This window comes from Mytilus trossulus, chromosome 3 (genome assembly GCF_036588685.1).
Source record: "Mytilus trossulus isolate FHL-02 chromosome 3, PNRI_Mtr1.1.1.hap1, whole genome shotgun sequence".
Classification (NCBI taxonomy): Eukaryota; Metazoa; Mollusca; class Bivalvia; order Mytilida; family Mytilidae; genus Mytilus; species Mytilus trossulus.
Window position 1 is genome coordinate 86,385,298 of NC_086375.1, and position 15,448 is coordinate 86,400,745.

At 30.8% G+C, this 15,448-nt stretch overlaps 1 protein-coding gene across 3 annotated transcripts in view; it reads right to left on the bottom strand.

The window, feature by feature from the left end:
• Positions 1-15,448, bottom strand: part of LOC134712722 (uncharacterized) — a 95,785-nt gene that overhangs the window by 18,454 nt on the left and 61,883 nt on the right. Inside the window, exon 5 of one of the 3 annotated variants that reach the window (XM_063574549.1) lies at positions 11,440-11,514. In XM_063574549.1, coding sequence (XP_063430619.1) covers positions 11,440-11,514 — 75 coding nt within the window. Of the gene's footprint in view, positions 1-11,175; positions 11,242-11,307; positions 11,375-11,439; positions 11,515-15,448 lie in introns of those variants that run through there. The other 2 variants (XM_063574550.1, XM_063574551.1) reach the window with 2 other exon arrangements.

The window sequence follows — 15,448 nt, forward strand, 5'->3', positions numbered from 1 at the left end:
AAGAAAGCCTCTAAAAGAGTAAACAATGATCTTTTAGTAAACCATGTAAAATCTCAAATATCTAATGAAGCCTTAAAAATCTCATTTATGCCATGAAAAAATATAACATTGTTTATACATGGTGCAGGATCAAGTGAAATGAACATGACTTTATTATGTATATAAGAGACAAGTTTGTAACACTATATCTACAATAGTATAAATATATCTGTGCCAGGTATATATACTAATGCATTTTTTTCTGATATAAAATAGACAAGGAAGATTTAAAAGTAAAGTATTGTGGTATGTTTGCCAATGAGACAACTTATATCAAGTATAGGTCAAATAAAGTAGATTTTAGAAATTATAGGCATCTGTAGTCAGCGTTCGACCTTTAGAAAAAACCATACAGTATAAAAAGTTATAAAAGCCCCAGACATGGTATGAAACAATTCAATTGAGAAAAGTCACAGCCTAATTTATAACAAAATAATTTACTTAAAACAAATATGATACATCTTTCAAAACTTGTTTGTAAAATTATTTTATTTATAAACCAATTTTGTTGAATGAACAAAATAGTAAAATAATTTTAGGTCGAGACTCTCTTTTTTAGATAATCTCAGTTTGTAATATCAATGTGGGTTCTAACCGACTTTGTTGTATAAACAGGTTTGTAATGCCATGTACTATAAATTGCTGTGTAAACTTTTTTTCTTGTAATAATACCATTAAGCTGGGTTTTCAAAGTGACAAATACTTATTTCTTTCTCATTACAATGTTACAACATCTTAAGATGAAAATCTAAAAACAAATTAAAAACAAACAAACACTTGTGTTTTTGACACATTGAATTCTTCTTCTGCCTAGCAACCAAATCATTTTGAAATGTTTAATTTAAAATTAAATAATGACACTTTTAATTTATATCAATAAATTTTACCAAACGTCAGTTTTTAAGCCTGTTTTAGCTAAAAAGTTTAAATGTAAATTCATTGTCATTTCAGTGGTTTATTGTAATATTTGTTGGATATTAGAGTAGATGGATTCAATCTGTACTCTACAAACTTAACCCTATAGTCAATCAGCTGGTCTCCTATTTATTATGTAACTTCTTCTCATCAAGACAAACATGTTAGGCAAATTTGTGTAATAGTTGTTTATATTGTCTTTAATAAGTAAAGTGTAGTAGACAGCAACCAATCAATCACAAGTTATAAAAAATAAAAGTCAGGTGAAAAATAAGTAAATTTTTGGAAATTGTAAGTCATTATAATATAACTTTGTGGAACACTCCAAAAATTGGTAACCTGAAACATTAGATTTTGCAGGTCTTTTCCAATTTTACTTTTTAATAATCAATATGCAGCTAATATTATATTTTTTTTCGTTTTCAGTAACTCTTCTAATACAGTTCTTGATAAATTATTGAACTTAAAACATCATGCAGTATTTGCACGTGTACTCCTTATAACACAGTTAAAAAATTCTCTGAAACCGATATTATCAAGATGCTTGATTTCTTGATAGACAACATATTTGTTACGTTCAGAGGACGTGTTTTTCAACAGACTGTCGGCATCCCAATGGAAACAAACTGTGCCCCTCTACTTGCTGACTTGTTTCTTTATCATTATGAGGCTGACTTCATGCAGGAACTTCTTGGGAAGAAAGATAAGAAGTTAGCAATATCCTTTAACTCTACTTTCCGCTATATAGATGACGTTCTTTCACTAAACAATTCAAAATTTGGTGACTATGTGGATCGCATCAATCCCATCGAATTGGAGATAAAGGATAATACAGATACAGTTAAGTCGGCTTCATATCTTGACTTACATCTAGAAATTGACAATGAAGGTCGGTTGAAGACAAAACTTTACGACAAAAGAGATGATTTCAGCTTTCCAATTGTGAACTTTCCATTTCTAAGTAGCAACATTCCAGCAGCACCTGCATACGGGGTATATATCTCCCAATTGATATATATTCCCGTGCTTGCATTTCCTATCATGATTTTCTTGATAGAGGGTTACTGCTCACAAGGAAGCTATTAAACCAAGAGTTCCAAATGGTAAGGTTGAAATCATCCCTTCGTAAATTTTACGGACGCCATCACGAGTTGGTTGACCGTTATGGAATAACCGTTTCACAAATGATATCGGATATGTTCCTTACGTCGTAACTTCAATCCCCTTCCCTTTCATGAATTTGACCTACCGAATTAGACTTTTTTACCGGATTTGTAATCACATAAGCAACACGACGGGTGCCGCATGTGGAGCAGGATCTGCTTACCCTTCTGGAGCACCTGAGATCACTCCTAGTTTTTGGTGGGGTTCGTGTTGTTTATTCTTTAGTTTTCTATGTTGTGTCATGTGTACTATTGTTTTTCTGTTTGTCTTTTTCATTTTTAGCCATGGCGTTGTCAGTTTGTTTTAGATTTACGAGTTTGAATGTCCCTTTGGTATCTATCGTCCCTCTTTTAACAAACAATTCCATTAAAATGTACATAATTTGAGAATATTTTTTTAACAGTATCATCACTGAGCATTGTTTTAATATCTATTTTCTCAACTTTTTTCAATTTAGATGAGTGAATACTCTATTGATTTACCGCTGTTATTAGTGTCATCAGATCACTGTTTCCATCATTAAAGAACACCTCATTGCACTGTTCCCCCTGTACCATTCTGAACATTTTTCTCATCAAATGTGCATGTATAATCAATAACTATTATTTTTATCTTGCACATTTTATCATTCAGATAATTATCAGTATATTCTATTTATGTATTAATTATCAGTATATTTTATTTATATATCAATTATCAGCTAACATTGATAACACAGATTCTTTTTTTGGTATTCATATTTCTAGTTTTCTTACAATAATTAATGATGCATTTAAAAAAATCTGATACAAAGATATTGTTTATTTATCATTTAAGTTAGAAATCCAGAAATAAGTTGTATATTGATCACCTAACAAAGAAATCTGTTACTGGTAGAAATAAGATTATATAGAAAACTTCTTTTGTAATACGATGTGGTACAAGTGCAAATGAGACAACTTATCATAGAACAAAGGGAGACAACTATCCACCAGAGTGAAAGTACTTGATTAAAATACCTATTCCTAGGGAAGATAACTCATACACAGAATAATAATCACACATATATGCCAAGAAAAAGATGTGCATATAAAAGAACATAAATACAATGTCACCCACCAATGGCAAAAGTTGGACCCATTAGAGCGCTAACAATTCAATTTTCCCTACAATACATATTTCCAAGAAGCAAACCTCTTTTAAAATTAGTTGATTAGCACAGATTATATTTAAACTTGTCAGAGATGATTTGCTGATATAAATCTATGATATAAGTTTTAGAACTATCTGGCAAACATTGAACATGTGAGATTGAAAGAACAGAAGGACATAAAACATTGTACAATATAAACTGTGCCAGTCGTTACAGCTAAGCCAACGAACAGATGAAATTCCCTGCAATTAGGTATTTAAGCTTTCAATTTTTATGTGAATGACACAATTATAACATATTCATGTATACCAACCAGGGCTCAGAATGTCAAATCATTCATAACAAGAGATATGTGACAATTACATGTATTTAATGGTCTAAACAACAGCTCATTTATGTCAACATTTCCCCTTTGATCTCCACATAATTCTTCTAATTTTCTCTATGTTCTTTTAACAGTAAAGCTATTGATAGCTATCTAAAAGTTCAAATAAATTTTCATAGCTGATAAAGAAAGCATTGACTAGATAAAAAGAAAGGCTAAACAGGCATAATTAAGTTATAGGTATAGTTATTTATTGCTCAAAAGCTGGATTACCAAAGTGTCTACTTATATCTGAAAACAATTTTAAAATGTGATGTCATGAAAAATCTCTTTATCCCTGAGTTACAACTCTCCTTTCCCAAACCTTTAAGCTACAATTCCTATTTACCCTATCCTTATCCAAAATTTCTACAAATAATCAAAAGTATCATTTCAATCAAATTAGGTTTCATGTCAGTCAACTTTTCAAATGAAAAAGTGCAGTATGAATGGCAGGAATTTAATATGATATAACTTTCTGACTACAGACAGCAATTGTTTACTCGCTCACAACACTTTAATTGGTTGAAATAATTGATATAACTGAACATTTCAGGAAATTGGTTTCTCACAATTTTGACAATGTATAAAAAACTACAGACACTGACTTAATCTGATAATGACAAAAAATCAATCAAGTAAATAACATTCAAACAAATAACAACCCAACAAATTACAAACCAAACAAGTTGTTGAAAAATCTTTTGTTTTGGTGTGTAAACTTAGTAAACCATCTCAAATTCTAAGACATTTGACTCTAAGCATGTATCAGAAATGGAAACTCTGATAATTTTGATGTTTTTGTGGATAAATTTTGAATAAGAAATTAGCTGTTTTAAAATTACTTAGGTAGCAAATCTGGTTTTCTATATTTTGAAGGTAACTATATTTGATAGGGCAGCTATTAGTTATAAAATGGATGTATTTTAATGCAAAGCTTGCCTCATAATTTTCCAATCTTAAATGAATGATCATAACAGTAAACTCTTAAATTTTAAAAAATCATTATTATCCTATTTGACTTCCATTTCGTCATCAGTAATGGTTGAACAGTTCATTAACTAATGCATAGAAACTACAAAATCTGGTAAAATTATTGATTATGTTTTTTGGTACAAAATGAAAAAGTTTTTGATCTAATTTGGAGACATTTTGTATCTAAACAATTAGTGAAAAGGTCACAGTTCAATGAACAATGTTGATGCTAAGATATTCATGAAGCTTTTTTAATCTAGCAAATTAATAAAAAGTTTGACGACTAACAATTTTTTCCCATGAATTTATATATCAAATGTATTCAGCTATGTTTTTACTCCAAGTTCTGTCAGTTCTAATTCCTTCCAATACTCCTTACAAATTCAATTGTCTACAAAATATAAGTTTATCTACCCATCAAACTATATAAATTATATCACAATGCTGGATTATAGGGAAGCTCAAAAATAGAATCTGACGGGTTTTATTGCAAACTGACATTATGAAATATCACAAACGACAGTGTTGAGAAATTGAATTAGTCGACTTATTTGTAAAATCCTACAAATCTTCTATAATGACATTCTCTTCATTAAATGAGTAGTCACATCTCAATTCTAAAAAGAGATAGAATTTAAATCCTAGACATGGATGTTGCCTTATTCTTTTAAATCTTCACAGACACCCTGTATGATGCACTTTATTTTATCTGTCTTTTATCCAAAAAGTAATAAAGGCAAGACTTATCATCAAACCAATTTGTTATATGCATAACTTTTGTTGTTATATGATAATGTGTAGATCCATCATTCTTATTGGTAGCTTTCCTTTTGTATTTAATGTCTTTATTGGTATATCAATAGGGAATAACCAATGAATAAAACCCCAAAGGAGCACCTGTTATAGAATCACTCATCTTAATAATGCCATCTTCTCTTTTTAGGATTTGTTCTAAACAACAGATCTGAACTTGAGTATCAACATGCCCAATCATTAATGATCAAAGTATCACAATTAACAAATATGAAAAATCTACACATATGAAACAATATACTACGAAATTTTTTTCAAAATTTGCGGTCGTATAAAAAGGCCAAAAATTGAATTGAGGTAAATTCATCAGAGATCAAAGGTTGAAGAAAGTAATCTATGGTAATGTATAGACCAAAGGTTAAATTGAGGTAATGTCATCCAAGGCCAAAGGTTGAAGCAGGTAATCTATGGTAATGTTAAGGTCAAAGGTTGAATTGAGGTAAAGTCATCCAAGGCCAAAGGTTGAACCAGGTAATCTGTAGTAATGTAAAGGTAAAAGGTTGAATTGAGGTAAAGTCATCCAAGGCCAAAGGTTGAACCAGGTAATCTGTAGTAATGTAAAGGTCAAAGGTTGAATTGAGGTAAAGTCATCCAAGGCCAAAGGTTGAATCAGGTAATCTATAGTAATGTAAAGGTCAAAGGTTGAAATGAGGTAAAGTCATCCAAGGCCAAAGGTTGAATCAGGTAATCTATAGTAATGTAAAGGTCAAAGGTTGAATTGAGGTAATGTCATCCAAGGCCAAAGGTTGAATCAGGTAATCTATAGTAATGTAAAGGTCAAAGGTTGAAATGAGGTAAAGTCATCCAAGGCCAAAGGTTGAACCAGGTAATCTGTAGTAATGTAAAGGTCAAAGGTTGAATTGAGGTAAAGTCATAGGCCAAAGGTTGAATCAGGTAATCTGTAGTAATGTAAAGGTCAAAGGAAATGGTGTACAGTCTCAATGTTACATCCACAAAAGCAAGATGGACCAGCAATTATATTGACTCTAAACAAGTCTAAAGAGAAAGTGAAAGTAGGTATGGAATAAACTTGAACAACCCTGCATACTTGAGGTGTCCACTTTAGGGATTATATTGTATTGATGTTTTACCAGTTGGTTCAGTGATGTTTATAATTTTCTGATAAAAATCACAATAAATCACATTTTCTAATCTATAATCAACCCAAGGTTCTAAACATAAATTCTATCATAAATGTTTAATTATTTGGTATTAATCCCTTCTTACTAATGTTAAAATTGTGTCTTCTTTCTCCATAAAACCCCTCATTATCATCTGATAACTTGATTGAGAATGCATTAACCGGGAGTTAATGTCCAAGTTATGACCAGATTATGGTTTTAAATTGGACTTCTATAAGTTACTGAATGTGTTTCTGATTGGGCTGTGGAATAGATCTGACTCAATCATTTTCTATTTATTAGTACATGTAATTATAGAAGTTCAGAAAGTCATTGCATGTTTTGAAGTCTGAATGGATCTACTTGAGAAACAAACTTGACCTTGAAATAAACAAGATACAATTTAGATCAGCATGAATAAGTGATATTTGTCTCTGTAACTATGATCATGACCTTCAGTTTTGTAGGTATGTAGATTGCTGACCAGATTCAAACTCGACAATATGAATGCTACCTCCACAACAGCATCTTTCAAATCAGAGTCAGAGTCATGGTGGCAGAACAGATCTGGATGAAACTCTATGAAAAATGAAACTTTGACAATGAAACCTGACCTTTAGTTCAATTCTAAAACAAATGAGAACAGATTTTGGAACAAAATAATTTTCTTTATATAAATATATATGATTGTTACATATTCATATGAGGAAAATATGGGACCTGCAACAGTATTGGCTGTTCTTTTGAGATCTTTCAGGTTTATAATTTCCCAAGTGTTTTATGGTTATTAACTTTCTAATCTTCAGTAGTGATTCAGCTTAATGCAGGTTGTTCCAGAGGCATGTGTTGTTATCACAGATTCAGCAGAAACAGTTAAATAAATAAAACCGTATTATGAAGAAACTCTACAACCTTTTACAAGTCATTCCCTTATACAATCATAAAATTAAGCTTCTATCTTTCCATTATTTCAATACAAATTTTTCCTCTGTAGAATTTTTGTTCACAAAGGCATTTGTAACGTTGATTAGGGTAAAATGAAAATATTCCTGTCCTAATGAGTTCTGAGGTCTAAGCAGTAAATGTTTAATGACTGTTACAAAGGCTACAATGTGTATATACCGGACATAACCTTACTGGCCTTTAATCAAATAATGGACAGCAATACAAACAATGGCTGTAATAAAGACAAACAATGGCTGTAATAAATACAAACAAACACATTAATGAAATAGGTCTAGCTTTTAAATATTTGATAAATTGTCTGACCTTCACTGTCCTACAGTTTACTTAATGAACAATATTTCTATGATTTAATTATAAATTTAATTTCATTTCATGGGCTAGTATTTTTCTGTCAGTTTTATCAATTAGTCTTCATAGATGATTCTTCAAATGCCTGAACAATGTACTGTAGCACTGAAACCTAACTGACGGTATTTAATTACGTCCAGTCAACCTCAAAGACGATTGATTTAAATTCACAGCAAAGTGGGCTAAATGGTCAAACTACTGTAACATGAGCTTATAGTGCTGAAAGTGGTGTTAGACACCAATCAATCAATTACCTCAATTGGCAATCAGTCACATGTACTTGTTAATAGAGGAAGCAAGTTTATATTACTACATCTGTTGGTTGTATATCATCAATGTCATTAATAGCAGCCAATGAAAACAAGGTGTATTATGGTAAAAAATCAAAACAGAAAGTACATGTACTTTATATAGGGTATCTTTAAAGGGAGTTTCCATTCACCATTTCCTATAACCTTTCTCTGTAAATCAAATAAAACCCTAAAAAATATATCGGTCATCTTCTTTGTGGTGTTATTTTGTCACTGGTTGGCTGCAGGATCAATTATGGATTTTTTGTAATTCTTCCCAGATTAGAAGACTTTCATATTCTAACAACATGCCAATAAATTCTTCAATAAAAAGCTTTAATTGATTTGATTCTATAATTAAATACAGTAATGATAATACCATGTGTATCTGACGGCTTCATACTTTTTGATGCAATTATATGCAATAATTAAACCATAGAGTTCAGGATATTTTCCTGTTTTTATCATTTTCCTTGGAAACTCAGCGCCAAATATTATAGTTGTCAATGAAAAAGTTATTGAACTTGTTGAAGCTGTAATTAAATGTTATTTCAAACAAGAATAGAAAATTGTTCCTAATGAATTTAAGTGACACCAAGTTGTATTTTATTCTGTTAATCAGATTTGAAAGTATCTTGTGAATTAAAAAGACCGTCACAATGTTTTCAGTTTGCTAATTTCAAGATCAAAGAGTACCTTTATTTGTTGGACTGACAAAGTCTTAGCCAGACAAACTTATAAATCTGGTGTCTTTGACAATATTATACACAACAAAATACATTTCAATCAATAGTCCTACAAAAAAGGGTAACTGAACTATGATGGTAAAAAAAAGTTGAATTCTTTTTATTGATGCGTCATTGAGTATCTGACTTATTGATAGATATTATTGACATGTCATTGGGTAGCTGATTCATTGATAGATGTAATTGACATGCCATTTGATTGTGTAGCTTACTCAAACATATTTCATTGACATGTCATGAGTAGATGATTCATTTAAACATTTCTTGAAGCTTCATTGGGTAGCTGACTCATTGATAGATGTTCTTGAAAGTCAATGGGTAGTCAAATCATTGATATGTCATTTGGTAGCTGAATCATTGATATATGTTAATGACATGTCACTTGATATCTAACTCATTGATAGGTATAATTGACATGTCACTTGATATCTAACTCATTGATAGGTATAATTGATGTGTCAATGGGAAGCTGACTCATTGATAGATGTTATTGACATGTCATTGGATATCTGACTCAGTGATAGATGTTATTGACATGTCATTGGATATCTGACTCAGTGATAGGTATAATTGACATGTCACTTGATATCCAACTCATTGATGGGTAAAATTGTTGTGTCAATGGGAAGCTTACTCATTGATAGATATTGTTGACATGTTATTGGGCATCTGACTCATTGATAGATATTATTGACATGTCATTGGATATCTGACTCAGTGATAGGTATAATTGACATGTCATTGTGTATCTGACTCATTGATAGGTATTATGGACATGTCACTTGATATCTAACTCATTGATAGGTATAATTGATGTGTCAATGGGAAGCTGACTCATTGATAGATGTTAATGACATGTCATTGGATATCTGACTCAGTGATAGATATTGTTGACATGTCATTGGGTATCTGACTCATTGATAGGTATAATTGACATGTCACTTGATATCCAACTCATTGATAGATTTAATTGACATGTCATTGGGTAACTTACTCATTGATAGATATTATTGACATGTCACTGGGTATCTGACTCATTGATAGGTATAATTGACATGTCACTTGATATCCAACTCATTGATAGATATTATTGACATGTCATTGGATATCTGACTCAGTGATAGGTATAATTGACATGTCACTTGATATCCAACTCATTGATAGATTTAATTGACATGTCATTGGGTAACTGACTCATTGATAGATATTATTGACATGTCATTGTGTATCTGACTCATTGATAGGTATAATTGACATGTCACTAGATATCCAACTCATTGATAGATTTAATTGACATGTCGTTGGGTATCTGACTCATTGATAGATATTATTGACATGTCATTGGATATCTGACTCAGTGATAGATAGTATTGACATTTCATTAGTATCTGAATCATTGATAGATATTATTGACATGTCATTAGGGTATCTGACTCATTGATAGATGCTGTCACAAGAGATGAAATCAATAGATAATGCATCTAATGTTTTAATAGTTGTAATTATCTTATTTTTTTACTATGAAGCCATGGAAATGAGTTTGTATCACAATGTTACAACCAGGCACTGTTCCAACATCAACAACGCTTTGTTTGAGTTAATCCTATAAATTATACATTTCTTTCATGTAAATACCCATTATGATGCTTTTGTATTCTACAGTTGACTTAAATACAGCAGTTCAAAGTAATCATATGGTGAAAACCTTCAGGAAAATAGTATCATTTTTTATATGAAATATCATCTGACATCTTAATTACTGTTTCTTTACTATTTATAACTAAATTCACTGTAACATTTTCTCTTGGATGCACCAAAGAGTCAAGTTTAAAGAGTTTTGTTTTTCTGATCGAAAAAATTATCAAAATAATTGCTGAATTGAAACACTTGACGTCCCTCTCATCCTATCACACTTATATTGTATCCACTCAGTCATTTTATTGTGTAAATCAGTGGCTAATAAAAACAGGACAAGAGTGCACCATGACCCAGACAGAAAAGAACAGGACAAGAGTGCACCTCGACTCAGAGACATGTTCAATACTTCAAAGTTAGATTTGGCTTATAGTAACTGAAATACAGACCTCATCATGAAACTTAACATTGACCAAAGAACCATGAAAGTGAGGTCTAGATCAGACATACTCTGTAAGACAGAAAGACAGACCTGCATACCTTACAATCATTGCATTCACTAATATAGGTATACAAGATATGAGTGCTACAGTGGGCTGATCATTTCTAGGCAAAGTCTTCTGTTAGAATGGTATGGGGTAGAATACAGAAAGAAGGGTAAACTTACCTCATGATGGCTCTTAGTGTTCTGTATGTGTTCCTTCCTGTCTGTCTTGTCTACTGTATAACTTACCTCATGATGGCTCTTAGTGTTCTGTATGTGTTCCTTCCTGTCTGTCTTGTCTACTGTATAACTTACCTCATGATGGCTCTTAGTGTTCCGTATGTGTTCCTTCCTGTCTGTCTTGTCTACTGTATAACTTACCTCATGATAGCTCTTAGTGTTCCGTATGTGTTCCTTCCTGTCTGTCTTGTCTACTGTATAACTTACCTCATGATGGCTCTTAGTGTTCCGTATGTGTTCCTTCCTGTCTGTCTTGTCTACTGTATAACTCTCTTCATGTACCTGCAAAAGGAGAAAATGGTTAGGTTGAGACGGATTATATCTTCAAAAAAGTAGTTTGAAAATAACCAGACAAGAACTTATCATAAGTTATAATGAAATGTTTCTTGTACAGTGAGTGTACTTTTCTTGGAAGTTTTTTGTGAAATATGTATTAGTACACTTGGTACTCAATATGACATGATACACAGATATTGTTCCATTTATGTGACAACTAGAATGTCCAATCATGTGACAACTAGAATGTCCAATCATGTGACAACTAGAATTTCCAATCATGTGACGAACTAGAATGTCCAATCATGTGACAACTAGAATGTCCAATCATGTGACAACTAGAATGTCCAATCATCTAATAGCTTGTTTCAACCTGAAATATAAATAGTAATTTACTTTCAATTCCTCATATGGAAAAGTCTTATAGATTTAGAGTTCATTTGAATGTAAGATATATAAATAGCTTCTTGTTATAGGACTTACTAATTAAACTTGGTTTATATCTGTGCCAAGTTGAAGATTAAAAAAACTACTTTTAACATTAAAATAAACATTTCTGTTGCACAATCCCTCTTTGCTTTTATCAAAATAACAGAACCCCCAAAGCAGGTGAAACGTATCATTGTGTAATAAGTTTGCACTAAATGTAACAACAACCTGCCAAAAATACAACAATCAAGTTATTATATCAAGACAATGTCAAAACATATCATTCTTAAAACACAGAATACCTCCCTTACTCTTTCTGTTTCAACATTTTCTTGTGGGCGATTATTTGGCAGAGCTGGGCATAATTCCACGTAATCTGTTACATTATAAGCTCCTTATCAATATATATAGTACACAATGGAATATGAATTTGACATCTGATTATTAAAGTCCAAAATTTTGCTAAAATATGCAAGTATAATTATACCTACATATGCTGCACTTTAAAATTATCTACTCATCAAAGAGCCAAATAATTTGATTGCATTATTGTATTTCAAAACTGGTATTTAATTACAATATTAACAATATTTGAAACCTTATATCAAAATGAACATAAGAAGATATGTGGGACAAAAAGACAGCAGTCCAACAACACATAAAAGTAAAAGCCATCTTTTGACAAAAGCATGAAAAAAAATAATTTATAAAAGCTGAATAAAGAATTTACATAAACTACTTTGCTGAACGCAGTCAATTTTGCCAAAAATAAGTTACAAAACATCACTGGTGCATAATGTTGACTTGCAAGTCAATAATTCAACTCATTTGAACCAGTATTCATGCAACCTATGAAATTGACCATAAGGAGATATGGTGTGCATGTGTTCATCATATGACCCACTCATTTAAAAGATAAGAATGGAAACATTCATTTATCAATTACTGATATTGAATAACATAACAGTTTTGTGAGTTGATACATGTATTTTTTGTTTATCTCATTAGAAGATAATTTTTTGATTCAACTATGAATGCTTCTTTTAAAAAAAAAGTCAACTACTTGTAATAACCAATCAGATATGAAACTGAACAATAATTAAAAGAAAGCCAAAATACATATTAAAGATATATAGGCTGAACAAATAAACAATGAAAACTTTTTTTAAAAACATACAAAACTTGTGAAGAATCCTCATTATATAAAAAGTACACAAAAAACATGGCACTTGAATTTTTCATAGGGAACCCATTTGTTAATGTCTATCAATTGTCAGCGCCTGCCATTCCTACTAGTCTAGTAGGTTGTAACAATGTTACACAATATATAGATGTTAATTAGATTCCTACTTAGTGAACCATTAGTATTAAATATCTGTTGTTCTACATACACTACAGGCGGAAATAAATAAAAGTTCATTATATCTTCAAAATAGTGTCATCTCTTTCACTGTTCACAAATTAAACATGTGACCCAATAGACCCAAAACTGAAAAGACATTTTATAATTATAGCATAGTATTTTTTTGTCAAGAGATATTGAGGAAGGGAGAAAGGAAAGGAAAATAACAGACCAGCATAAAAATGCAATTTTTTAACTGAAAAAAAAGAAAGAAAAAAAACAACAAAAAAAACATGATTCAGCCTCATTCAGGTCAAATTTTAAATGCTCAAAAAAAATATATTGCAATAAAATAAATCCAATCTAATGGACAATACATTTTTCATTATAAAATAGCGATACTTGCCTTACTATAACAGTTAGTGAAATATATTCAAGCAATGATGCACAAAGATGCAAATTGGTTGTACAATACTATAGCATGAAGTCATATTTATCAATAAAACTAAGTACAATTGACTCTAGGGTGGTTAATGATTATGGAAACACAACTGACACTAAATAGAGCACAGGGAAAGAATGTAAAATAGTATATAGATATATTTATAATAATCTGTACAAATTCCATGACTTCAGAAATATTTATTAGCAAGCAAAAATTTACAAAAAAACTTTCAGTAGTAAAAAATTATTACCAAAAATACTTAAAAGTAAAAACTTAATATAAAATTGACACCTATGTGCTATCTTATAAAAAATTTCAATCAAAATAATTTCTTGTATAAAAAGTAAGGTCAAGTGTAAATGATAAACATCAGATTGTTGTTATTGTGATGGAAAGTGTATGGACAATTTAAGGCAGATAAAAAAGAGTACTAAAGCACAAATAAAGCTATTTCTGACACAAGTCTGAGATAAGGATATAAAAGAGAAGTGGAGTAAACACAAAGGAGACAGTTAGCTAGCAATGAAGGTTAGCAAATAAAAGAACAGAGTTCCAATGTCCTCCGCATTGCACATATTTTATATTTCCAAGGGGCATAAGTGGATTGTCCACCATGAAAGAACTTGACCAAGATATTGCTGATAGAAACCTATAATATTTTTTTTTTAAAATCTGGTAAGATTTGTACCTGTTAGAACGCTAATGAGGCCATTTTCCATAAATTAAATATTTCCAAGGGGCACAACTCATTTAAAAATAGTTGATTTGACTACCATTAAAGAATTTATTCGAGATATTACTAATATCAACCAACAGTACATACAAGTTTAATAAAAATCTGGCAAGATTTGTACCAGTGAGAGCACTTGATAAGAGCAGATGGATAGACAGTATTTCCATGTCCCCCTTCCTTCTCATACATGTGAACCTCCCGACGGGAGTACAAAACTCCCGTTTTCAGGGGTCTCCTCCCGTCCTCCCGTTTAGGAGAAAAAACTCCCGTGTATGAAATATTTCTTGAATGAAAATTTTCAGACGCCATATTTGATCATTTCTTACTACTGTACGGGTGTAATTGACACCTGTGTTAAATTTTACCTGTACATCAAAGAAGATGTATAATTATATGGCTTCACTTGACAGCTTGGGTGTCAAACATACTGGTAATCAACGATGTTTACCTCTGGCTAACTGCCGTTGTGTTATAGAAACGATGTGTATTGGGAATATTGAAATACATTTTAGTTACTTCCCTTTGTTTTATCCTGTTTTCAGTTATTTTGCTTTTAAAAATGTACATTGTAAAAAAAACTATAAATGATTAATATTTTAATCAAATAATTATAAAAGGATGTTGATTAAATGAATTTAAATGTTTTGGGACAAATAAAAAAATATAAATTTATAAATTATTTTAGCAATCTAGACCTCCTTTTAAGGATTAAATTGAAGTTTATATTATAAATCTGTTTCTCTTTACAATGACTGCAATATACAATATGTACATTTTTAGATGTAATATATCTGTTGTATATATATGTTGAAGAATTGAATAAAGATAAAAAAAAAAAAAAAAAAAAAAGACTAATAAAAGTTTTAGTTAGTTTAATTGGGATTATAAAACCTTGAGTTTGAGAATTGTAGATGTTTGAAATTATAAGATTTTATTGTGTCAGCAAGAAATAGCAAAACATTTTACAATGTCTAAGTCTTTTTAAGTTTTC